This window comes from Cherax quadricarinatus, chromosome 66, assembly GCF_038502225.1.
Source record: "Cherax quadricarinatus isolate ZL_2023a chromosome 66, ASM3850222v1, whole genome shotgun sequence".
NCBI classification, from domain to species: Eukaryota; Metazoa; Arthropoda; class Malacostraca; order Decapoda; family Parastacidae; genus Cherax; species Cherax quadricarinatus.
This window is the reverse complement of record NC_091357.1, coordinates 3,335,050-3,362,317: the sequence shown is the minus strand read 5'-3', so window position 1 is coordinate 3,362,317 and position 27,268 is coordinate 3,335,050. Positions and strand designations below refer to the sequence as shown.

Sequence of the window (27,268 nt, the reverse complement as noted above, 5' to 3'; positions counted from 1 at the left end):
AGCCATATTGTTTCCCTGAGACATTTTCCATGCAAGTTTATTACCAAGAAAAATACACATTGCACATTAGCCTTACATTTCGTCGTGCAGGAGTCAGAAAGTCCACTACACATGAAAGTGACATGGGTGAGACACGGCTGCGATACACTAAACTTGCAGTGTCAATAAATGCTGCCAAAACGCTGCTGGCAATGTAGGCATTATTTTCCTGCAAGAAAAATATGTATACGATAAATCCACCAAAAAAAAAAAAAAAAGGCTCTCATATATAATATAACTATGTAACTTGAAAGTAAAAGTAAACGACACATGCAAAAATCATCCATTAATATTTTGGTTGCTAATCATCTAATTCTTAAAGTGGAGAAGACGGAACACCAAGTATCCCAGTATGCCATTCCCTGCTATATGATAAGGTGTCATAGACCAAATGCAATTGTCATATCCATAGTCTTACATAGAAACCATCTTCGTATGAATATTCTTACACAAGTTATGTATAAACTATATCAAAACTAATTCTTCTGTACCAAACTTATTAAACCATATAGCATGAACTAGTTGAATATTCAATATTCTTGTAATACCTCTAATTAAATTTTCATCAATCAACATTCTCCTAGGCTTATCCTCAGTGTTCTTGTTTACTTCACCACTAGACTCATTTCTGTGTTTCCACATTTATTTCTTAACTCTTTAGTCAATGGTCAGGTACTGAGTGGGATCAGTGCCAGTGCCATAGATATACACATAAACCATAAATTTGGCACAAGTGCCAAATTTTGGCCTACACATGAAAGAATGGGTCTGTTTAGTGATTGTGTGCAGTACAGCCTCTCCTCACTGAATGATGAAGTTCCATTCCTAAGAATATGTCGGTAAACAAATTCCTTGCTAAGTTAGGAGCATACTATAATGGTAGTGGGTTTGTGTCAGCCATCTTTGATATTGTTTTTAATGTCACCTTTGCACCATTTCTGGTATATATTTAAATGTTTATACAATAGTGTACTGTATATTGTAATAAACAGAGTAGAGGAAATCAGCTCTAATACACATTTAGGTATGCATACTGGTCAGAGAGCCCGTCATAAGTCCGAGTTGTCGGTAAACGAGTACATCGCTAAGTGAGGAGAGGCTGTATTGTTGTTATTATTATTATTGCTAATTCTTATATTGTTTGTATCTTACCAAGAGTACTAAGTTTGGAAATGTAACACAAGATGCCTGGAAATCCCAGCAGTGTTTCCGAAGATTGAGAGGTATAAACACACTAGACAGCTTAATTAATTCTGTATACGACTGCAAAGAAAAAATAATAATTAAAGAAGTCTGATACACATATAAGAAAAGTACATTTGGTTAATTTATTCATAAAATAAATATCTATTTTCTCAAAATTAATATTAGAATTTTTTTCTTTTTATATATATAATACCCAACTAACTGTGGCATTTTATTCACAATGCACTGACTGGACCTCCCACATGCAAGATTAAATTTATTTTCAATGCTTATTAATACATCTGTAAATTATGTATAGAGTACATGTACTACATTATGTATATACAGTAGACCATCATTTAACATGGTAGTTACGTTCCTGAAAACGCTGTTTTAGTTAAATTCGTTTTACTGAAGAACTCCCCTCAAGGAAGGTTTCTTGATGTTGGTGAGGGGCTCTTGATTTAGGGAATTGGATCTGTGCTCCAGTTCCCCGAATTAAGCCTGAATGTCTTCCACATCCCCCCAGGCGCTGTATAATCCTCCGGGTTTAGCGCTTCCCCCTTGATTATAATAATAATAATAATAATACTGAAGAACTTATGGGAAAGATGGGGTTACGTTCCTGGGAGCCTCAAAACAGACCTCCAGATCTTACAAAAATAAAAGTGAATATGTAATTGTAGTTCATTGTCGTGATGTATTGCGTTGTTTTTAATGCTTAAGACAAATGCAACAGAAATAATAGTATTTACCTTAAATTGTGGGTACTGGTGTTTGTGGATGATTGTGAAGAGAGTGGAGAGTTATGTTGTGGCTCTACTGGGCTGAGGTGGATGGTAGAGGTATTGGTACTGAAGTCGATGGTTGTACTGGAGTGTGCATAAATTCTGTAATGGATTTCTGTTCTATTTTACCCCGCACTACACTACATCACACAAACTCATATTTACCTCATTCTTTTTGCGTGCGCAAAGAGATGCTTCATTACGGCCACTGGCTATCTCTTGTCTGATATCTCTATTTTCTTCATTAATTCTAAGACTTAAATGCTTAAACCTTTTCTTGCCACTTTTAGCAACACTTGTATGCCTACTGGGTGCCATGATTGCTTGGCAGATTTAAGATATGGCAAGAAAAAGATATAACTCCTAGTTGAGGATGGTATGTACTACACATGTATCAACCGAAGACTAGTAGGGGTTGCAGGGGTGGTGGTAGGTCTCCCCCACTGACTTGGTGGTCTAACCCACAGCCAAGCGCATCGCTCACGGGATACATCCTACGGGCGATGTGCTCAAAATTTTTTCCCCTCCCGCGAATCGTGTTAAGTTAATTTTATGAAGCGTTATACAAAAATGTGCCGCAATTCTTCAATTGTGCTATAACCATAACATGCCAGACAAAATCGTGTTAAACGACAGTCTACTACAGTACTATATTAAGTATGTACACAGAATCTTTCGGTGCTCTTCTGTGATATTTTAATGTTATTCTAATTTTAGGGACACTCGGAGAGGCCCCCCCCTATTAGTCCATTAGATTGAGAGAATTTCAGAGAGATATTTCCAAAACCAAAGTCATAACCCAGGACTAAGCAATTCTGAAGCAGCAAACTAATGTTTGCCATTTTAGACACATCATACAAGTTGTAAAAGTAAGTAGCATTAAAAACTAGATGGACACCATATTTAACATATGTCCATTAAATCATAAAAATGCTAAAATAAGCAAAAATAAACAAGATGGACTATACACCTAAAATAATACCCCACACACAATTTACAGGCCTAGTACGTTAATACGGAGCTCGCTTTGGAGCACTTCACTAATACTGCACTTTACAATTATGTTCATATTTATTATTTTCAGTGCTTGCCTTGCTCTTCAAGTTAGTTTTCAGCAATATAAAAAATATAAAAAAAATTGTATCTTTTTTTTAGGCCTAGTGGTATTGTGCTCTTAATAAATGATAGCATAAACATTTGTTAGGCTTTTATATACACTGGTAAGTAAAAAAAAAAAAAGGATATTTTATCACTATAAATAATGAGTTATTAATAAAATTTTCCCTGAGGATTTTGCCCATGCTCAAAGTCGGTTATAATGAGGTCTGTTATATCAAGGTCCATTGGAAAAGCCACTTACTTGTAAAATATTTGCTTGCATTAGTGTCCTGGCTTGAAGTGTGATGGGAGCTAGATGTGAGGGAGTAGTGGCAAATGTTATGGAGTCCTTGGAGCCATATTCATCTGCTAAGTGTTGCAAAACTCCATAGCAAACTCCACCCATTCCATCATGAACATTACTTAATACCTGGAAACCCTGAAAATAGATTTTTATGACTGATGAATTAGTAAACAGTACTATAAAAGTGGCTCAGTCAGCAACACACTCACCTCACACACTCTGTCCATGGTTCAATTCCTGGCATGGGTGGAAACATTAGGCGTGTTTCCTTACACCTGCTGTCCCTGTTCACCTAGCAGAAAGTTGGTACCTGATGTTAGTTATCTGTTGTGGATTGCATCCTGGGAGAACAAAATTGAAGTACCATAATGTAATGAGGAGGACAGTCCTTAGTGTACACTGACTTATTTGAGTTTTCCTGAGTGGCTAACCTTCCAGGTTAAAAATCCCCCAAAATCTTCTAACTTTATTTGATTGATGATGGGATAATTACGCTAGCTAACAAAATTTGACTACGTATTTTTATTTAGTTCATTTAGTTTTGTCGTTTTAAGCCAATTTTGATGCTTTGATCATGAATCTGAGCTTTTTTTAGTCTCTATGAAGTAAGATTTTTTGAAATCTTATGATTAATATTTCAGTTATGCAAGGTTTAAGAACCACATGATTGGCCGACTTCATGGGACTGAAAAATTACTTGGGTGGGCTAAATTGGGATGTCCTGACTATGGGTCAGGTAGGTGATCTTGGTTGCCAATATGACGTTTTTCAGAGCATAGTTCTAGCTGCCCAGACAACTTTTGTTCCGAGTAGGGAAATTAGATCTAACAAAAATGATCCCAAATGGATGAACAATAGATTAAAACATCTCATTGGTCAAAACAGAGGCATATATAGGCATATCAAAAGAGGGGATGGGCAGTTAAGAAATCAATATATTCAATTAAAGAGAGAAATAAAGAAAGGAATAAGAAAAGCAAAAAGGGATTATGAGGCTAAGGTCACAAGGGACTCGGACTAACCCAAAAGGGTTCTTTCATGTATACAGAAGTAAGATTAGGGACAAGATTGGCCCACTTAAGAGTAACTCTGGTCAGATCACTGACAGTGATAAGGATATGTGTGAAATTCTAAATACCTACTTCCTCTCAGTTTTCACCCAGGAAAATACTAGCGATATTCCTGAAATAATAGATTACGTAGAACAGGATGATAAACTATGTACGATTGCGGTAACTAGTGACATGGTCCTCAGACAAATAGAGAAACTAAAACCTAACAAATCCCCAGGTCATGATGAACTGTTTGCGAGGGTGTTAAAGGAATGTAAAGAGGAACTTAGCATACCTTTGGCTAATCTTTTTAACATATCACTACAAACTGGCATAGTGCCTGATAAGTAGAAAATGGCAAATGTAATACCTATTTACAAGGCAGGTGACAGGTCCTTGACTTCGAACTATAGACCAATAAGCCTTACCTCCATAGTGGGAAAATTTATGGAATCAATAATTGCCGAAGCAATTCGTAGCCATCCTGACAGGCACAGATTGATTAATGATTCTCAACATGGTTTTACAATGGGGCATTCCTGTCTTACGAATTTACTAACTTTTTTCACTAAGGTGTTTGAGGAGGTAGATCATGGTAATGAATATGATATTGTGTACATGGACTTCAGTAAGGCTTTCAATAGAGTTCCACACCTGAGGCTATTGAGGAAATTTAGGGCACACGGAATAGGAGGAGAAATTTTTTCCTGGGTAGAGGCATGGCTGACAAATAGACAGCAGAGAGTTTGCATAAATGGGGAGAAATCCGAATGGGGGCACGTCACAAGCGGTGTTCCTCAGGGGTCAGTGTTGGGCCCGTTGTTGTTCACAATTTACATAAACGACATAGATGAGGGAATAAATAGCGACATAAGCAAATTTGCTGATGACACCAAAATAGGCCGTCCAATTCATTCTAATGAGGACATTAGAGCACTCCAGGATAATTTGAATAGACTGACGCAATGGTCGGAGAAGTGGCAGATGCAGTTTAATATTGACAAATGCAAAGTTCTAAATGTTGGACAGTTAAATAACCATGCCACATATAAACTAAATGTAGATCTTAATACTACTGATTGCGAAAAGGATTTAGGAGTTCTGCTTAGCAGTAACCTAAAACCAAGACAACAGTGCATTAGTGTACGCAATAAAGCTAACAGAATTCTTGGCTTCATATTTAGAAGTATAAATAATAGAAGTCCTCAGGTTGTTCTTCAACTCTATATATCCTTGGTTAGGCCTCATTTAGACTATGCTGCTCAGTTCTGGTCACCGTATTACAGAATGGATATAAATGTCCTGGAAAACGTACAAAGGAGGATGACAAAGATGATCCCATGTATCAGAAATCTTCCCTATGAGGATAGACTGAGGGCCCTGAATCTGCACTCTCTTGAAAGGCATAGAATTAGGGGGGATATGATCGAGGTGTATAAATGGAAAACAGGAATAAATAAAGGGGATGTAAATAGTGTGCTGAAAAATTCCAGCCAAGACAGGACTCGCAGCAATGGTTTCAAGTTGGAAAAATTCAGATTCAGGAAGGATATAGGAAAGCACTGGTTTGGTAATAGAGTTGTGGATGAGTGGAACAAGCACCCGAGTACAGTTATTGAGGCTAAAACGTTGTGTAGTTTTAAAAATAGGTTAGATAAATACATGAGTGGGTGTGGGTGGGTGTGAGTTGGGCCTGACTAGCTTGTGCTGCTAGGTCTGGTACAGTGCTCCATCCTTGAGTGGGGATGACCAGACCGGGTGGGTCATTGGTCTAATCCGGGGGGAGACATGGACCTGTTCCACATGGGTCAGTAGGCCTGTTGCAGTGTTCCTTCTTTCTTATGTTCTTATGTTTGTTCGTTTTTTTTTTAACAAGTCAGCCATCTCCCACCAAGGCAAGGTGACCCAAAAAGAAGGAAAATCCCCAAAAAGAAAATACTTTAATCAACATTCAACACTTTCACCTGACTCTTAACATAATCATTGTCTTTGCAGAGGCACTAAGACACGGCAGTTTAGACGTCCCTCCAAATTGACAATATCCCAAACCGCTCCTTTAAAGTGTAGGCACTGTACTTTCTATTTCCAGGACTCAAGTCTGGCTAACTAGTAATATGTTTATATTGCCTAACAATCATAAGAATTATATATTATGCATAGATATAAAGTGTGATATCACAATGGGGAAGTGGAGAAGAATCCTTCCTCCATAAGCCATGGGTGTCTTAAGAGGTGACTAAAATGCTGGGAGCCAGGGGCTAGTAATCCCCTCTCCTGTATAAATTATTAAATATAAAAAGAAAAACTCGGTGGGAGACAGTCAGTGTGTTAAAAAAAAATACAGTGTGATATCTGCAATGATAAAAACTAATCTTTCATAACACTAATTATATGTATGTATAACAAAAATAAAAGAAATTTCCATTCAAACATATTTACATTATGCATAACAAAAATTTCCATACAGACATTCAAGCATATTTACATCACAGTTGTCAGGCTTTTTCATTTTTGTTCAGTATGGCTCTCCAGCAGTAGTCAGCCATTAACCCCTTGACTGTCGAAACCCCAAATCCTGAGGTGTATTCTGGTGTTGAAAAATTTTTGAAAAAAAAAAAAAGAAGAAATAATAAAGAATCTTTTCCCAATGGTAATGACATCAAAAGAATGAAATTTGATTAAAAACTTACGGAATTACGCTTTCGCAAAGTTAGCAACCTCAGTGATATTTACGAATCGGCAATTTCGCCCACTTTGAGCCCTATTTTTGGGTAATTCCATTGTTCCAGTCAACCAAACTCATAGCTATTTCTTTAGAGCTCCATTTGTTCTATCGACTGAGTACAAGAAACTGCCCATTTACCGATTTCAACTACCCAATAATGTGGTCAGAAATTTGCAATTTGGCCAATTTCATGCAAATAAAAAAAATACGCCAATTTCAAAATAGGGTCCAGAATGAACAATGCATACATTCCTGGCTCTAAAATAACATTTTCTTTGTTCATCAGTCACATCTCCAGGCCCCTCTGATATTACTCTTGCTTTCTAATTTTAATTTTTATTCAAACAAAAAATAGAAGATTTACTGTTATGCAGACTACTGCAATATTGTAATAATTGTATAAATAACATCAACCCATTCATGACTGCATATTAGAATGGCTAGTTGGACATTTATTGGAAAATGACATCATTTGTTAACTTTTGAACATCAGCAAAAATCAAACATTTCCCCTACTTTGAGCTCCATTTCAAGGTTCTTTTTATAGTAAAACCAATCAAAATCATCTCTATTTCTATAATATGTTTTCCATTCTATCAAATGAGACCAAGAAAACAAGAATACAACCATAAACACTATACAAAAATACACCACAAAGTCAGCGTTTTAATAAAAAAAAAAAGTCAGTTTTTTTTCTCATTATGCACTGCATGCTGCAGGATTTTTTTTATATGGTGCACACTGACCACACAGACCCATTCTCTCACATGTGGGCCTACCAGCTTTCTCCTGCTTGATTTGAAGCTGCTAGAATTTTTGAGTATATATACGTATGTCAAACACGGTGGCTCGTAAGACGTATATATATGACGGAAACAGTCAGAGGGTTAAACTCATAAGGGCTCCCTGTTTCAGACCATGGAACTGAACTCTTCTCCAGGCTAAGGGACTGACCACCTCAAAACTTCATCTTCAAGAGTGATTACATCATCTTCACATCTCTGATTACATCACTGATCACATCACATCACTGATTACATCATCTTCACATCTCTTCTGCTTCTACCAAATTTTCTGTACTCGACCGATGAAGCCTACTGTGTAGGCAAAACATTTCGAAATTAAGATATCTAACTGTTGCATATGTCTTGCCTAATAACCTGTCCATATTTTATACCATTTTAATATTCAAGTGGTTGTTATATTCTAGGGTCAGTCTGCCCAAAATGCCCTGGCATGATAGTGGTTTTCTTTGTACTTAGCAACCAAAATGGTAACCTTTACAAAGAAATAAAATATTTATTCTTTAAACAAACGTGAACTCTTCATACATACATAAAATGAACATACACAAAAGTAGAAATTAATTTTGTTAAAAAAAAGAAACTGAGGAAAAAAATGAAAACCACGAGCAGTATACACCTTTATCATCATTCCAAATACACATGCAGCATACACTGCCTTTAACTATAATCGTTGTGTGGAAAGAAAACTAGAATACAACAATAAATACCATACGAAAATACACTGCAAAGTCGCTGATTTATTAAAAAAAAATGGAAAAAGTTTTTTTTTTCTCATTATGCACTGTGTGCTGCAGGAAGACTGTGCACACTGACCACATAGACCCATTCTTTCATATGAAGGCCTACCAGCTTTCTCCCACTAGATTTGAGGTCGCTAGAATTTATGAGTACTAGTACGTCAAAAACCCCTACGCGTAAGACGTACTAGTACGACGAAAACCCTCAAAGGGTTAAACAAACGTGAACTCTTCATACATACATAAAATGAACATACACAAAAGTAGAAATTAATTTTGTTAAAAAAAAGAAACTGAGGAAAAAAATGAAAACCACGAGCAGTATACACCTTTATCATCATTCCAAATACACATGCAGCATACACTGCCTTTAACTATAATCGTTGTGTGGAAGAAGACATGTACATTGCAGGACATTTATTAGAGGAAACACTTCACCATGAATGACTTTCTCAGACTTAGTAAACTAAAGAAGTCACTGCAAAAAAATTTTCTCTAATAAATTTCCTGAACTGTATCACGTCGATATCACCATACCATTTTTCACTATCATAAGTTTATACATGCAACACAATAAACCAGTAATATCACCACTACCTTTTTTTTTTTTTTTAACCAAGGTAAACAAATGATGACCTTAAGAAATAAATAAAAACTTTCCTGGATCTCACAACAACAAAAATACACTTGTCTCTTTTCTCTCTTAGCTCATCCTTTATATATATAACAGGCAAGTGTGAACTTAACAACTGTTACGAGTGGCATGAAGAAGTTTTTGGAGTGTTTTGAGGTTAGGCCGCTGGTTCATATCTGTGGACAAAGCTTGCTGGGCCCAGACCCACACTTCACATTCACAGATAAGGTTCAAATAGGTAATGAGGTAGGCAGTGCTGAAGCCATCAGCTGGAGTAGTTGCAGGCTTGTTGTTGACTACCTCAGGTGGGGTGTGTATGGCCTTAGTGTCACTCACAAAGTTAAGTTTGTAACTGAGAGGAACAGCAAGGCCATAGTCGATGATGGTTACACGGAGTCCCAGAGGTGTGCATTTTACGCAGATGTTCTTAGCGAGGCGAGTCCAGCCACGAGAGTGAATATCAAACGGAATCTTGCACACCTGTGAAAGTACATCCAACTTATTTTCACAACTGAGTGCATGTTTTCCGGTGAGGTTGGCCAGGGTCTCACCAGCATATTATGTCACTATGGACAAATGTTCGGGACAAACTGCTATTATCTTTTGTGCTCCTGGGATGTCCTTAAGGGCCTGAAGGGTGCGCATCTCTTGAACTAAAGATATGAGACTTTTAGATCTATCTTCACAGGATTTTGTTACCCAACATGAAGAGGATATGGCAGCCAGATAACATGAACCATGCGAGGTTAATGCAATCTGCTTACAGCTTTCTTCATTAAACAAAAAGTTGTGCATAAGAGCTCCAAAAAAATTAACCTCGTACTTTCTGCACATATTTCGTACCCATTCTACAGACTCTTTTGAATCTGTTGTGCAAACAGGTGCTCTGGTTCAGATTCCATCTATAGCCATTTTAGGGGATCTTCCAATAACTGTGAGGCACACTTCGTACATACTCGTTTTGAGGGGCTTCTGTGCCACTTGTGCGGGATTTACTCATTTCTGTTTGAGAGTGTCCTTCCAATCCTGGTGTTCTGACTCCCGCACTTGCTTCAAACTTTTTCCTCTGCTGTTGACCAATTATTAATAACCATCTTCATTTAGCTTCAATGAAATGCAGAACTAAAGAGGAACAAAGTACAGTGGACCCCCGATTTGCGATGGCATCGGTATCCAATAAATCTGGTATTCGATACATTTTAACTCGAAAATTTTGCCCTGGTTCCCATTAAAAAACCCACCATACGCGATTCGTCAGAGATGTGTCCACGTATGGCCTGAACTGCCCTGTGTGTGCCAGTGTTTACAAGCTAGCCAGTGTGCTCGCATCTAAGGATACATATGGTACATTCTATATTATCAGTGTTTTTGGTGCTTGTTTCTGCAAAATAAGTCACCATGGTCCCCAAGAAAGCTTCTAGTGCCAACCCAGTGGTAAAAAGGGTGAGAATTAGTATGGAAATTAAGAAAGATTTTGAAGGGTTTGGGGCTAACCCTGAGAAGCCTATGCAAGTTGTGGAATCCATTGTGCCTACTTCAAAAATTAAGGAAATGTGTGCAAAGTGGGTTGAACTGCAAACCTTTATGGATGAAAATCACCTTAACACAGCTATTGAAAGCCGTGCTGGTGACTATTACAATGACAATGTTGTGGCCCATTTTAGACAAATCATAAAGGAACGGGAGGTACAGAGCTCTATGGACAGATTTGTTGTGCGACAGAGGTCCAGTGACTTTCAAGTTGGTCCTAGTGGCATTAAAAGAAGAAAGGAAGTAACCCCAGAAAAGGACTTGCTACCTCAAGTCCTAATGGAAGGGGATTCCCCTTCTAAACAATAAGTTCGACACTCTCCCCTCCTCCCATCCCATCAATCATCACCAGATCTTCATTAAAGGTAAGTGTCATATATTCTATTGTTAGTAGAGTACTACAAACTGTGCATGTCTTCTTCAGTTTGTGTGCATTAAACTTAATATTTCATGTGGTAAATTTTTTTTTTTTTTTCATACTTTTGGGTGTCTTGAATGGATTAATTTGATTTCCATTATTTCTTATGGGGAAAATTGATTCGCTTTTAGATAATTTTGATTTACGATGAGCTCTGAGGAACGGATTAATATCGCAAACCGGGGGTCCACTGTAATAAATTACTAATTAAATATAAGAACAGATGATAAGAAAATGCTGTTTATGACTATGAAGTCAATAACACTCACTGATATCAAGAACTGTCTCCTCCCAAAGTGACTTAACCCTTTCAGGGTTGAGAGGCCCTCTCCTAAATTCGTTTTCAGGGTCGAAAATTTAAAAAAAAAAAAAAATTATTTTTTCTTATGAAATGATAGAGAATCTTTTCCTAATCATAACGACACCAAAAGTATGAAATTTGATGGAAAACTTACAGAATTATGCTCTTGCAAAGTTAGCGGTCTTGTCGAAGTTTATGCATCGGCAATTTCGCCCACTTTGAGCCCTATTTTCGGCCAATTCCAATGTACTAGTTGACAAAAACCATATCTATTTTGCTAGAACTCCATTTTTCCTATCGAATGAGTACAAGAAACCACCCATTTACCGATTTCAACTATCCAATAAAGTGGTCAGAAATTGGCAATTTTGCCAATTTCATACAAATTTCAAAAGATGCCAATTTCCAAATAGGGTCCAGAATAAACTAGACAGACATTCCTGGCACTACAATAACATTTTCTCTGTTCATTAGTCATGTCCCCAGGCCCCTCTTACATCTCTTTTGCTTTCCACTTTGAATTTTTATTCTCACAAAAAATAGAAGATTTACTGTTATGTAGACTACTGCGTTAGTGTAGAAATAGTATAAATAATATCAACACACCTGTGAAAGAATATTAGACTCACCAGTTGACGTGTATTGGACGCCTGGCATGATTTGTTTACTTTTGAACTTTGGTAAAAATCAAACATTTCTGCTACTTTGAGCTCAATTTCAAGGTACTTTTCATTATGAAACCAATCAAAATCATCTCAATTTCTGTAATATGTCTTCAATTCTATAAAATGAGACCAGGAAAACTAAAATACAACCATAAATATCATATGAAAATACACTGCAAATTTGCTGTTTTAAAAAAACACGGTCGGAGTTTTTTTTCTCATTATGCACTGTGTGCTGCAGGATTTTTGTTTATACTGTGCAAACTGACCACATAGACCCATTCTTTCATATGTAGGTCTACCAGCTTTCTGTCACTAGATTTGAAGACGCTAGAATTAAGGCGTACTAGTACGTCAATAACCCTGGTGCATAAGCTGTACTAGTATGTCGGAAACCCTGAAAGGGTTAAGTAGACAACTTAACACTTATTATTGCTACCTTGAAATTATTCCAATTACAGTCATGTATGACCCCTACGTGGTTTGCAGAGTGTAGTGGCGACAATCCAGTGCAGTGTAGTGACGACAGTCCAGTCCAATGTAGTGTAGCAGTGACAGTTTAGTGTAGTGGTGACAGTCCAGTGAAGTGGTGACAGTCCAGTGTAGTGGTGACAGTCCAGTGAAGTGGTGACAGTCCAGTGTAGTGGTGACAATCCAGTGTAGTGCAGTGGTGATAGTTGAGTGTAGTAGCTGACACTACTGGAGTCTCCCAGCTCAGGCTGACAGTACCGAAGTGTCCCGGCTCAGGCTGACAGTACCAGAGCCTCCCGGCTCAGGCTGACAGTACCAGAGCCACCCGGCTCAGGCTGACAGTACCGGAGCCACCCAGCTCAGGCTGACAGTACCGGAGTCTCCCGGCTCAGGCTGACAGTACTAGTCTCCCAGTTCAAACTGACAGTACTGAAGTCTCCCAGCTCAAAGCCTCCCATTCTTCCATGATGAAGAATAAGACACTGCTGCAACATCTAGTTATCTTGTAGATGTTTCACCATCCAGTGACTTTATTTTGTCAGTATTGAATACCACTGATATACAACCATCCTTCCTTGCTGAAATTGTGATCCCCGACGGAACATATTTTAACAGTTTGCTCTCGGCTCGAGCCTTTCCTCCTTCATGAATTTTTTAACTACCAATGTGCCTGTACAAACCTATGGCAACTTTCAGCAGTGTATCTTGCCTTTAATAATTTAATGGGGTTTAAACAGATACCAATTACTATAACTTGGTATAATTGTATTTATTTGTGGTGTTTTTTCGTTGATTTTACTGTTTGTTAATTGAATCCTTGTTTTTATTGTGTATTGTAGATTTTTTATGGCTATGAGTGCTGAGTGACTTACGGGGTGTGGGCTGATAATATGGCCAATTTCACACCAAATTAAAAAATTGGCAGTTTAAAAATAGGGTTCAAAATACACAATGTAAATATTCCTGGCACTAAAACATTTCCTCTGTTCATTAGTTACATCTCCAGGCCACTCCTATATTACACATGCTTTCCAATCTGAATTTTTATCCACAAAAAAATAAAAGATTTACTATTATGCAGACTACTGCATTATTGTAATAATTGTATAAATAATGTCATCGCATTCGCGAACTCGTATTAGACTTACCAGTTGGACATGTATTGGACAAGTGACGTAATTTGTGTCCTCTGGAATATTAGCAAAAGTGGAGCATTTCCACTACTTGAGTTCAATATCAAGCTACAATAGACCATTGTTACACGGTAGTTATTTTCCTGAAAACACTGTCTTAGGTAAATCTGTGTTAGATAAACTGAAGAACTTGCGGGTAAAATAGGACTACGTTCCTGAGAGCCCCAAAAAAGCCAAGCAACTGTGTTTTTATTTTTTTTAGACCTTCAGGTCTTACAAAAATAAGAGTGAATACGTAACTGTAGTTCACTGTCATGATGTATTATTGTTTTTACTGCTTAAGCCTATAAATGCAACAGAAACTTAAGAATACAACCATAAAACCATCCAAAAGTACATTTCAAAGTCACTATTTTTAAACCATATACATACCTGGAGTATACCTGGAGAGGGCTTTGGGGATCAACACCCCCATGACCTGGTCCATGACCAGGCCTCATGGTCACAGTTTTTTCACATCATGCACTCCGTGGGTCAGGATTTTTTTATATAGTGCACATTGATCGCAAAGACCCATACTCTCATATCTAGACCCAAATTTACCTCACTGCTTATCTGAGTGAGCTGAGCTTATCACGTAGTTCTACAGAACCTACCCTGAGCTCAAACCTATAGTACTATGACACAGACTTCGAAAGGGTTAATGTCCATTTAAATATCAACAATGACTGTAATGGCTGATCAGCATTCCTAAGTAACTGACTCTAAAGTATCAGTCTCTCAAATGCAAAACATCACAAGTTAGGGACCTGTTGTTTTGGCATAAGAACAGTAATTAAAAAATGCAAAATAATAAATTCATTTACTTGTAAACTGTTGCAAGACTCTGCCATAAGTCTAATTCGATCAGATACTTCTTCTTCCACTTCATCCCTCTGAAAAAAGGCAGATCCTGATGGAAATCCCCAAATACCTTCATCACTGTTGCTAGTTGCTCTTCCAGTTTTGAATGACGTGTCATTGAGGAGATATATGGAACTGGGATGGAGATGAGGACGCAAAAAATCAGACCAGACACTGACTGATTTTGTCAGGTCATAGATTTTTTGAGTTAATGCAAAAGGGGCCTCAGGAACTTCATCTGCAAAAAGAGACGCCCCAATTAGCTGTTTAAAGAAATCAAATTAATAATAATCCATTGTATATAATATGAGAAATGACATAGAAACAAAAACAGTAAATAATCATCAATAAAAGTATGAAGCATAAAATATTAACAAATATGAACCATGATACCAATTTTACCAAGAACATTTTCTCATATTAATATTGGTAGAATTACTGACAATGTTAAGTAAAAGGACACAAATGCAACTTATGTGACATTTTATTGTGGCAACATTTCACTCTACAGGAGCTTTATCAAGCTGGATTGATATAGCTCCTGGAGAGCAAAACATTGTCACAATAAGATGTCACATTAGTTGCATTTGTGTCCTTTTACTTAACAAGTTTTCTCATAATTAGAGACAAAAACAGTAGTACAAATATTTCATTTGATAACCTCCTCACATAAAAAAGTACATTACTCTCTATAATCTTTTAACACATCAATTGTTTTCTCCAAAGAAAACAGATTTACCATTGCTCATTTTGTTGGTACCTTTCCATAAAAGCCAAGGTACTATGATTTATGTTAGCCCACTAAACAGCAACATGCCCACACCACTTTCAAACATCAGGTGCCAAGCTTTACAAAACCTAGTCGTTCCATGGGTGTTATTAAGTAGGGTGGGGGAGGGAGGGGACATGTCCTCCTCCACTTTTAAGTTGCTTTAAACACACACAATGTTTCCTACAAAACAATTATACCTCGAACTGTTACTAAATGTTTTTAATTATTCAAAGTTTCTTTTATCTTGCATTGCACATGATTATTTAAAATATAAGTTTGAAGAACAAGTCTTTACATTATCAATGACATAAAACATTTTTATTATATAGTGCAAAGTCAAATGTGTGTGGCTCTTTATTTGTGGAAACCCACAGAGATTCAATTTTTTGGAGATTTGTGTGTAGTCAAAATCTGAAGGAAATTAAATTTTTATTTCCTATTTCATCTAATTTATTATATATATGTATGTATATATGGACTTCCAGCAGGCATGCACGAGCGTGTTTGATAGGAGTGAATGGCGACGAATGGTATCTGGGACCTGACGATCTGTTGGAGTGTGAGCAGGGTAATATTTAGTGAAGGGATTCAGGAAAACTGGTTATTTTTATATAGCCAGACTTGAGTCCTGGAAATGGGAAGTACAATGCTTGCACTCCAAAGGAGGGGTTCGGGATATTAGCAGTTTGGAGGGATATGTTGTGTATCTTTATACGTATATGCTTCTAAACTGTTGTGTTCTGAGCACCTCTGCAAAAACAGTGATTATATGTGAGTGAGGTGAAAGTGTTGAATGATGATGAAAGTATTTTCGGGGATTTTCTTTCTTTTTGGGTCACCCTGCCTCGGTGGGAGACAGCTGACTTGTTAAAAAAAAAAAAATATTTTTCATGTTCATTTCATTTAATATTTTAAGAAATATGAATAATGTAAGGCCAAGAGAGGGACATTTTGGGGCGTAAATGATCATGCAACCTCCATGTCTGCATATCACAGCTCTCCAACCTATGCTGTTATGCAGAGCTTACAATATTTTAGGGTACCCTGGTTGCATATGCATGAATCTTCATAGACAAATTTTTGGATTTCAGTGGTCTAGCATTCTTCAGTGTTCCTAAATGTACTATGACTGTTAGTAAGAGAATATGCTAATAACAGAAAGAAGTGATGAAATTAAGTAGGAGAGTGGTTACTAGGTATGATGGCTAAGACTGAGAGAACAACAGATATTTTAGTTAATGAATCTACTGTACTGTGCATAAGGAAAAATTATAAGACATGACATTCTGTTGGAGTGAGAGAAAGATAACAGTTATGCCAAGATTCAGAGAAACCAGTTAGCCAAACCTGAGTCCTGGAGGTGGGAAGTAAGATAAGATGAAATAAGAATTTGTTCGAATTTTTAAGCCCGGAGAGTTAACAACCCAGGATAACCCAAGAAAGTCAGTGCATCATCGAGGACTGTCTGTCTCATTTCCACTGTAATCCTTAAATCTTATCCACCAGGATGTGACCCATACCAGTTGACTAACACCCAGGTACCTACTTGCTGCTAGGTGAATGGGACAATAGATGTAAGAAAACATGCCTAATATTTTCACCCTTGCTGGGGATCAAACCACAGACACTCAGTGTGTGAGGCAAGTTTAACTACCAGGCCATGGGACTGCACTCTGAAGGATAGGTGGGGAATGTCACAGTTCAGAGAGCCATCTGAACAGTGAAGTTAGAAGGTTTATGGCAAGACAGTGAATGAGTGAGTGATGAAAGTTTTTCCTCTTTTTCATCTGACTCTACCTTGGTGGGTGACAGTCAGTGTTAAAAAAAAAAAAGTCCAGTATGGCAACTTGCTCAGCAGGTGCTAGGGTATCACTCCTTGTGAGTGATCCACATATGCTGAAGATGGAGAAAAGACTATATTTGTGAAATGAGGACATGCAGGGCTGTAATTATATCGGTGATGAGTGCTTATACAAGGACAATTAAAGTGGTAAATAATATAACTACACCAATGCTGCATACTTGTACATGGATTACTAAAGTGACAAGTACAATAATTACATCAGTCCTACATAACTAACCAATACATATGTCCTTGTCTTCATCTGCTGCTCTATAAAATCTTGCATCCTCCTGTTCAAGATCCATCAGATATTCATTCTTTACTTCGGGTAATTGTTGTATAAGGTCGACTGGACCATCCCAAGCAGCCTCACTGGTTGAAGGCTCAGGATGTGGTGGACTGTATAGAGAACCACGACTTGAAAGACTACATAAACTTCCCTTTACATCTATGCACAACAGCCTCGGAGTATACGTTTCTTGCCTCTGAAAATTGGGTGTACATACCTGAATAATTTATTGCAACAGAGCAAACATGTATTTTTCCTTTACAATACAAAAAGCATCAGAGTTTAATTTCCCCAATCTAGAAAGTTAGTACAGTACTTATATTTCATTTTATCAAATTTAAAAAAATTCAGTTATTGTTAGAGACACAAATACAGTTATACTGAATCCTTTATTGATGATATCTGATTCAAGCAATGGATTCTATCAAGTTATAGACATATAAACTTGGTAAGAGAAGATGAAGACATGAATAGTGAGCAACACTGAGGTAGAGACCAAGTGACATACACACCAGATCACATTAGTTCCTAAGATAACTTGTAGCAATTGTTGTTCTAGTTGAAACTGCTGGAGACAACAATATGTGCAGATTCAAGGAATCTTCTCTTGGTGTTATTTTCTTTTGTAACAAGTCGTGCACCATTCCGGTTTATCAAGTGGTTGTGGTAATTCTGGTGTATTATGCAGGCGTTGTTGAAGATTCAGTTCAGCTGGCATATTCATATTCTAAGGTGAGTTTGTGAAGTTCTCTGGATGTTTCACTTACATTGATTATGTTGCAGGGATAAGAACATAAGAATGAAGGAACACTGCAGAAGGCCTACTGGCCCATGCCTCTACCTAAAGCTACCCAAGAAATAGCTCCCGTACCCAATGACACCAATCAAACCCAGCCCCTCCCACTCATATATTTGTCCAATCTCTTCTTAAAGCTTCCCAAGGTCCTTGCCTCTATCACCCTACTGGGAAGATTGTTCCACGCATCTGTAACTCTGTTAGAAAACCAGTACTTACCTATGTCCTCTCTAAATCTAAATTTATCCAACTTAAATCCATTATTTCTGGTTCTTACCTGGTTCGACACCCTCAGTACTTTATTAATATCTCCTTTGTTTATGCCTGTCATCCACTTATACACTTCAATGATATCTCCCCTCATTCTACGTCTTTCCAGAGAGTGGAGATTTAAGGCTTTAAGTCTATCTTCATACATGGGATTCCTTACACAGTAAATCATTTTAGTCATTCTTCTCTGTATGTTCTCTAATGAGTCTATATCCATCCTGTAGTAAGGGGGCCAAAACTGAGCAGCATAATCTAAATGAGGCCTCACTAGTGCTGTACAGAGCTGTAAAATAACTTTTGGACTTCTGTTACTTATACTTCTTGAGATAAATCCAAGTAATCTGTTAGCCTTGTTGTGCACACTAAGGCACTGCTGTCTTGGCTTTAGATTTCTGCTTACCATGACTCCCAAGTCTTTTTCACATTCTGTATGATCAAGCTCTACTTCACCTAGCTAATAGATTAGAGGGTTATTTTCATTACCAAGGACTAGTACCTTACACTTATCCACATTGAACTTCATCTGTCATTTTTCAGACCAAGACATTAATTTGTCTAAATCCTCCTGGAGTTCATTGCTATCCTCCTCAGGATGAATTATATTGCCTATCTTTGTATCATCAGCAAATTTACTCAGAGGGCCTAAAACTGATCCTTGTGGAATGCCACTAGTGACTAATCCACATTCAGATTTCACCCCATTAATGGTAACTCTCTGCTTTCTATTGGTAAGCCATGTCCCTATCCATGCTAGAACTTTACCTCCTATACCATGAGCTGCCACTTTACTTAGGAGTCTCTTGTGAGGTACTCTATCGAAGACTTTACTAAAATCCAAATAAACAATATCATATTCTTTATCACTGTCAACTGCCTCAAATGTTCTATTGAAGAACGTCAGTAAATTTGTCAGGCAGGAACGACCTCTCGTGAATCCATGCTGAGATTCATTTATCAAGTTACGCTCTTCAAGGTGACTTCTAATAATTTTTTTTTTTATTATCACACTGGCCGATTCCCACCAAGGCAGGGTGGCCCGAAAAAGAAAAACTTTCACCATCATTCACTCCATCACTGTCTTGCCAGAAGGGTGCTTTACACTACAGTTTTTAAACTGCAACATTAACACCCCTCCTTCAGAGTGCAGGCACTGTACTTCCCATCTCCAGGACTCAAGTCCGGCCTGCCGGTTTCCCTGAATCCCTTCATAAATGTTACTTTGCTCACACTCCAACAGCACGTCAAGTATTAAAAACCATTTGTCTCCATTCACTCCTATCAAACACGCTCACGCATGCCTGCTGGAAGTCCAAGCCCCTCGCACACAAAACCTCCTTTACCCCCTCCCTCCAACCCTTCCTAGGCCGACCCCTACCCCGCCTTCCTTCCACTACAGACTGATACACTCTTGAAGTTATTCTGTTTTGCTCCATTCTCTCTACATGTCCGAACCACCTCAACAACCCTTCCTCAGCCCTCTGGACAACAGTTTTGGTAATCCCGCACCTCCTCCTAACTTCCAAACTACGAATTCTCTGCATTATATTCACACCACACATTGCCCTCAGACATGACATCTCCACTGCCTCCAGCCTTCTCCTCGCTGCAACATTCATCACCCATGCTTCACACCCATATAAGAGCGTTGGTAAAACTATACTCTCATACATTCCCCTCTTTGCCTCCAAGGACAAAGTTCTCTGTCTCCACAGACTCCTAAGTGCACCACTCACTCTTTTTCCCTCATCAATTCTATGATTCACCTCATCTTTCATAGACCCATCCGCTGACACGTCCACTCCCAAATATCTGAATACGTTCACCTCCTCCATACTCTCTCCCTCCAATCTGATATTCAATCTTTCATCACCTAATCTTTTTGTTATCCTCATAACCTTACTCTTTCCTGTATTCACCTTTAATTTTCTTCTTTTGCACACCCTACCAAATTCATCCACCAATCTCTGCAGCTTCTCTTCAGAATCTCCCAAGAGCACAGTGTCATCAGCAAAGAGCAGCTGTGACAACTCCCACCCTGTGTGTGATTCTTTATCTTTTAACTCCACGCCTCTTGCCAAGACCCTAGCATTTACTTCTCTTACAACCCCATCTATAAATATATTAAACAACCACGGTGACATCACACATCCTTGTCTAAGGCCTACTTTTACTGGGAAAAAATTTCCCTCTTTTCTACATACTCTAACTTGAGCCTCACTATCCTCGTAAAAACTCTTCACTGCTTTCAGTAACCTACCTCCTACACCATACACTTGCAACATCTGCCACATTGCCCCCCTATCCACCCTGTCATACGCCTTTTCCAAATCCATAAATGCCACAAAGACCTCTTTAGCCTTATCTAAATACTGTTCACTTATATGTTTCACTGTAAACACCTGGTCCACACACCCCCTACCTTTCCTAAAGCCTCCTTGTTCATCTGCTATCCTATTCTCCGTCTTACTCTTAATTCTTAATAATGTCAGCTATAATTGATTCTAATAACTTGCCCACTATAGATGTCAAGCTTATTGGATGGTAATTTGGAGTGGATTTATCCCTTGATTTGAATATAGGAACCACATTAGCCATCTTCCACAACTCTGGCACAACACCGGTAAGGATGGATGCATTAAACACACTCGTTAATGGCTGACTAAGCTCCATCTTGCATTCCTTAAGTACCCTAGAGAACAGCTCATCGGGTCCCAGGGACTTATTTTGCTTCAGTTTGTCTATCTGTTTAATAACCATGTCCCTCGTGACAGTAATATTAGTTAATTTAAATTCATCAGGAACTAAATACAGTGGACCCCCAAGTTTCGTGATTAATCCATTCCAGAGAGCCTGCCGAAAGTCAAAATTGCCGAATGGCGAAACCATTTTCCCCATAAGAAATAATGGAAATAAAATTAATCCGTTCCAGACACCCAAAAATATTAAAATAAAATATTTTTTTTCAAATTAAATAAAGATTTACATACTGAAAACAATGAGAAATCAAGTACATGCATATAAAAAATAATAATAACATTACACTTACCTTTACTGAAGACTTCTGGGTGGATGGAAGATGGGAGGGGATAGGAGGAAGGTGTACATTATTTTTTGGAAGGAGAATGTCCTTCCATTAGGACTTCAGGTATGAAGCCCTTATCTGGGGTTACTTCCCTTCTTTGTTTTTTAAAGACACTGGCACTGGGGACAACTTGAGAGGCACTGGAACCCTATCGCACAAAATATCTGCCCAGAGAGCTCTGTTTCAGGCGTTTCTTGAAGATTTGTCTGAAGTGGGACACAACACTGTCATTGTACATGTTGCCAATACGGCCTGCAACAGCTTTGTTAGGGTGAAGTTCATCCATAAATGTTTCTCTCTTCCTCCTCCTCCTCTGCAGCAGTTTCCAGAGCTGTGATCTGTTGCTGTTGCAGATGAAGCTCTTGTAGTTCTTCAGTGGTTAGCTCTTCCCTGTGGTCCTCCACCAACTCTTCCACATCCTCACCACTCACCTCCAACCCCAGGGACTTCCCCAATGCCACAATAGATTCCACAACTGGCATAGGCTCCTTAGGGTCAGCCCCAATCCTTTCAAAATCCCTCTTCTACACATTCTGGCCACAATTTTCTCCAAGCAGAGTTCAAAGTCCTGGAAGTCACTCCCTCCCAAGACTTACCTATAAGGTTTATGCAATGGAGGATATTAAAGTGATCTTTCCAGAACTCTCTTAGGGTCAGTTCTGTGTCTGAGGTCACTTCAAAGCACTTTTGAAATACTACTGCTTTTGTGTAGAGTTTTTTGAAGTTTGAAATGACCTGCTGGTCCATGGGCTGGAGGAGAGGAGTTGTATTAGGGGGCAAGAACTTCACCGTGATGAAACTAAACTCCTCCACTATTTGCTCTTCCAAGTCTGGAGGATGAGCAGGAGCATTGTCCATTACCAGGAGACACTTGAGTGGCAGTTTTTCCAGGAGGTATTTCTTCAGACTGGGGCCAAACACTTCATTAAACCAGTCTAGAAAAATATCCCTTGTGACCCATGCCTTACTGTTAGCCTTCCACATCACACACAAATTACTCTTGGCGACACTGTTTTTCTGGAACACACTGGGATTTTCAGATACACCAATAAAGGCTTCACTTGAAAATCCCCACTAGCATTACTACAAAACATGAGAGTAAGCCTATCCTTCATAGGCTTGTGTCCTGGGAGTGCCGTTTCCTCCTGCGTGATGTAGGTCCTCTTTGGCATTTTCTTCCAAAAGAGGCCTGTTTCGTCACAATTAAACACTTGTTGGGGTTTGAATTCTCCAGTGTCTACGCACTCCTTAAACTCCTGTACAAACTTCTCAGCTGCAATTTTGTCAGAAATGGCAGCCTCACCATGCCTTATCACACTGTGAATGCCACTACGCTTTTTAAATCTCTCAAACCAACCTTTGCTGGCCTTAAAATCACAAGCATCACCACTTGTTGCAGGCCTTTTCTTTACGAGATCGTCATGCAACTGCCTTGCCTTTTCACATATTGTCGACCGCGTAACACTATCTCCTTTAACTGTTTTTCGGTAATCCACACCAACAATAACCTCTCCACTTCTTCGAGGATTTGTGATCTCCTTTTTGTCAGCATATCTACCCCTTTTGCAACAACAGCACACTTTATTTCCTTTCCTTTCGCCACGATCGAAGTGATGGTTGAATGGGGTTTGCCATACATCCTGGCAAGCTCTGTAACAAGCACTCCACTCTCATATTTTTCAATGATTTCCTTCTTGAATTCGATCGTGTTCCTCACTTTCTTTACCAAAGGGCTTGTACTAGCTTTCCTTGGGCCCATGATGACTTATTTAGCAGTTGCAATCACAAAAAACAATGGATTATTACGTATGAACCCACAGGGTGATGGTCACGTGTTGGTAAACACAGCGTGAATGGCATGGGAGACTGGCTTTGTGTGCGCAGTGACGGGCAGACAGGTACCGGACGGTCGCCAAATCACAAGTCTAATCACAAACCGTGAGGCCAAATTTTGCCGAAAAAACTTGCCGAAAGTCGGATTTCACGAAAGTCAATGCTGCCGAAACTCGAGGGTCCACTGTAATTGTTAATTACTGGAATCTCATTTACATCTTCCTGTGTAAAAACTGACAAAAAATAGTCATTAAATAAGGAACACATTTCCAGTTTATCCGTCAGCTGTCCATTCCCAGTTTTCAGAGGCCCTACTTTTTCCTTCACCTTCATCCTATACACTTGAAAGAACCCCTTTGGATTAGTCTTTGATTCATTACCAACTCTAATTTCATAGTCACGTTTAGCTTTTCTTATCCCCTTGTCAAAGGGATGTTAGGAAGTACACTATTTCTTGAGTCACAGAGTAGTCAGGAAGTGGAATAGTCTATCAAGTGATGTAGTGGAGGCAGGAACCATACATAGCTTTAAGATGAGGTATGATAATGCTCACGGAGCAGGGAGGGAGAAAGGGCCTAGTAGCGTTCAGTGAAGAGGCGGGGCCAGGAGCTGAGTCCCGACTCCTGCAACCACAATTAGGCAAGTTGTTGCCTAGGGTTATGTATACTCCTACACTAGTGAGTTATGTTAGTTGTGCTTGTGTCTGGTGATATCTTTGTACTAGTGGCAATGGTGGCTACTGTGAGTTTACAATTGGAGATCTTGAAGAGGTGGTTAGCAATCAAGTTGTTGGGGAGAACTATTAATTTTTTTCTGTGATATCAGTTGTGGATGAGTTGGTGATTCTATGAGCATGTTATGTGCAGTCCCTGATGAAATGTTGAGGGTTTCAATTATATTCGTTGTGATTACTTCTGCTTTGAAGACATCCTCTTCCAAGATATCCTTGGATTACCTGTAAGTTCTCCACAAGGCACTGTACTGCTGAATCTCTATAAGGAATAGCTTGAAATTAAACACCTTTTCTCCGTTTTCCTGTCTTCCATTACTTGACTTCAACATGTTCATAATATATTCACTGTTACCTCAAGATTTGATATCTTGACTCTAAGGGAGGAGCCAGAAATAAAGAAAAAAACAAAAAAATTCTCTTCTTGAAAAATAATGCATAAACCTGGCCACACGATGATGCAATCTGCTTGTTTATACCATGTTTTTAAGTGTTTTTCGAAAAATGTAATTTTTTGTTGTAGCTGTCAAGAGGACATGATGCCATGTTGTGGGTTTTTTTTTTTTTTACTCAAAAAATTACTATTTTTCTTTGTTTTTTGGAAATACACAACATGGCATCTTTCCTGACAATACAATACTAGTGTTCAGTGAGAGCTGCTCAGTCGCCCTTGTGCTGCAATTGGATGAGGTTGCTCTCGTTCCCTGTGATCTGCAGCAGGCGAAAGTTTCACAAAAATGATATTTATCCTCCTTTCGATACACATTTTGCATTTACTTGTTGACAGAATGTCATGATTTTTGCATACATTATTGAGGAATGATGGTTTTACACTATTGCAACGGGTATTTGCAATCGCCTTTACCTTTTTTTTTTCTCTCCCAAAATCATTAAAAATGAAGAAACAAACTTCAGCATTTCTTAAAATGCAAGATATTAGCACAGTGGTGAAACTCCATTGCTACACAACTACTGTACCCTTTATCTTGCATGTGAAGCCAACTAGAACACTGTCTATCAACCCAGTTTTGCATTAGGCATATCAAAGTGACACCCCATAAAACAGCCAATAATTATTTTTTTCTCTTTATTTTTAAAGACAATCTTCATAATACCTACAGTGTGCAGGTTTCGAAAGCTGTTTAAATCACAGTAAAAGTTTCATTGAAAATGGATAATTAGAAAAAAATCTGTATTTCTAACTCCCCCATTTTTCCTCCATTATCCTGTCTTCAATATGTGCACAATATACTAACTGTTGCTTCAAGATTTGATATCTTGACTCTAAAAGCAAATCTAACCAGGCTGAACCCCCAATTCTGATTATACTCAGGGAGGCAACCAATGATACTCTCCCTTTCCTTTATGTTTTACTCTGACAATGAACTTTGTTTCCAAGTCTGTAGGAAACCTACAAACCAACAATGTTCCATTTCCACTTACATCATAAATAGATTAAATGTGGTGCTATCATGGATTTTTTTCCAATGAGATCTCCATATCTGCAGTATTGAATTCTTTGAAGATGTGCTCTTTCCCTGAACAAATCTTCTTAAAACTACACTACCATGTCCTTGACATTTCATCAGGGATTGTAGGCATGGTAACAGCATCAACAACTCGCCCAGACTAGACAATACTGAAAAAAGATATGGAGTCCTCTTACAACTCAAATGCCAAACACATCTCCAAGATCTTCTCCAAATGTAAACTCAACATAGCCACCACCACCACCACCACCCACTATTACAATCAAAGATATTTTTTATTATTTTTTTTTCTTTTTATTATCACACTGGCCGATTCCCACCAAGGCAGGGTGGCCCGGAAAAGAAAAACTTTCACCATCATTCACTCCATCACTGTCTTGCCAGAAGGGTGCTTTACACTACAGTTTTTAAACTGCAACATTAACACCCCTCCTTCAGAGTGCAGGCACTGTACTTCCCATCTCCAGGGCTCAAGTCCGGCCTGCCGGTTTCCCTGAACCCCTTCATACATGTTACTTTGCTCACACTCCAACAGCACGTCAAGTATTAAAAACCATTTGTCTCCATTCACTCCTATCAAACACGCTCACACATGCCTGCTGGAAGTCCAAGCCCCTCACACACAAAACCTCCTTTACCCCCTCCCTCCAACCTTTCCTAGGCCGACCCCTACCCCGCCTTCCTTCCACTACAGACTGATACACTCTTGAAGTCATTCTGTTTCGCTCCATTCTCTCTACATGTTCGAACCACCTCAACAACCCTTCCTCAGCCCTCTGGACAACAGTTTTGGTAATCCTGCACCTCCTCCTAACTTCCAGACAGAAACACAACCAACATTGCTCAAGTATACTTAAAGAGTACAATACTTAAAATCCCATGCAACAACTGGAACAAAATCTGTGGAGGTGAGACATCCAGAGAACTCGAGAAATGCACCTCAGAACACCAATATAATATAGTACCAGCATAACAGACAACCTTAATAATGCCTGTGAAATATAATTCAGTAAAATGTAAATGAAAAACATGAACCATAACTGATTTGCACTGAAAATTGATCAGAAAATGCTATGTAATTTACAAACGGCCTTGGCAGGCACATCAGTAGATTTTTCCCTCTTAACCAGCAGGTAAAGCTATTATTTATATGGGAGGCCCAGTATCTCCCTTTGTCAGCCCATCCATGCCACCAACAGCTGCCTTCTAGAAGCATGGTATGACTGACCCAATGTCTTTACTAAACAATTTAGGATATTATCATTTCCCCATCTCATCTTTGGATATTAACCCTGGCACTCAAAAGGAATACTTGTGATGCTGGAGGTGCCAAGAAAATTAAGCATAAAACTCTGACATTTTCTAAGAAAACTG

General features: G+C 38.6%; 2 protein-coding genes across 7 annotated transcripts in view; one reads left to right on the top strand and one right to left on the bottom strand.

Annotated features, from left to right (window-relative positions):
* The window catches only part of LOC128704148 (NFU1 iron-sulfur cluster scaffold homolog, mitochondrial), a 69,554-nt gene extending 60,907 nt beyond the window's left edge, over window positions 1-8,647 (top strand). The window contains exon 8 of the mRNA XM_053799210.2: window positions 8,107-8,647. The gene's annotated coding sequence lies outside the window, so the exon portion shown is untranslated. The remainder of the gene's footprint in view (window positions 1-8,106) is intronic.
* The window catches only part of mst (misato mitochondrial distribution and morphology regulator), a 52,304-nt gene that overhangs the window by 17,584 nt on the left and 7,452 nt on the right, over window positions 1-27,268 (bottom strand). For 3 of the 6 annotated variants that reach the window (XM_053799205.2, XM_053799206.2, XM_070099020.1), the window contains 5 exons: window positions 17,643-17,889; window positions 14,753-15,027; window positions 3,373-3,549; window positions 1,192-1,302; window positions 77-208 (listed from right to left, as the gene is read on the bottom strand). In XM_053799205.2, the coding sequence (XP_053655180.1) occupies window positions 77-208; window positions 1,192-1,302; window positions 3,373-3,549; window positions 14,753-15,027; window positions 17,643-17,889 (942 nt within the window). Of the gene's footprint in view, window positions 1-76; window positions 209-1,191; window positions 1,303-3,372; window positions 3,550-14,752; window positions 15,028-17,642; window positions 17,890-18,205; window positions 19,710-25,847; window positions 26,044-27,268 lie in introns of those variants that run through there. The other 3 variants (XM_053799208.2, XM_070099021.1, XM_053799207.2) reach the window with 3 other exon arrangements.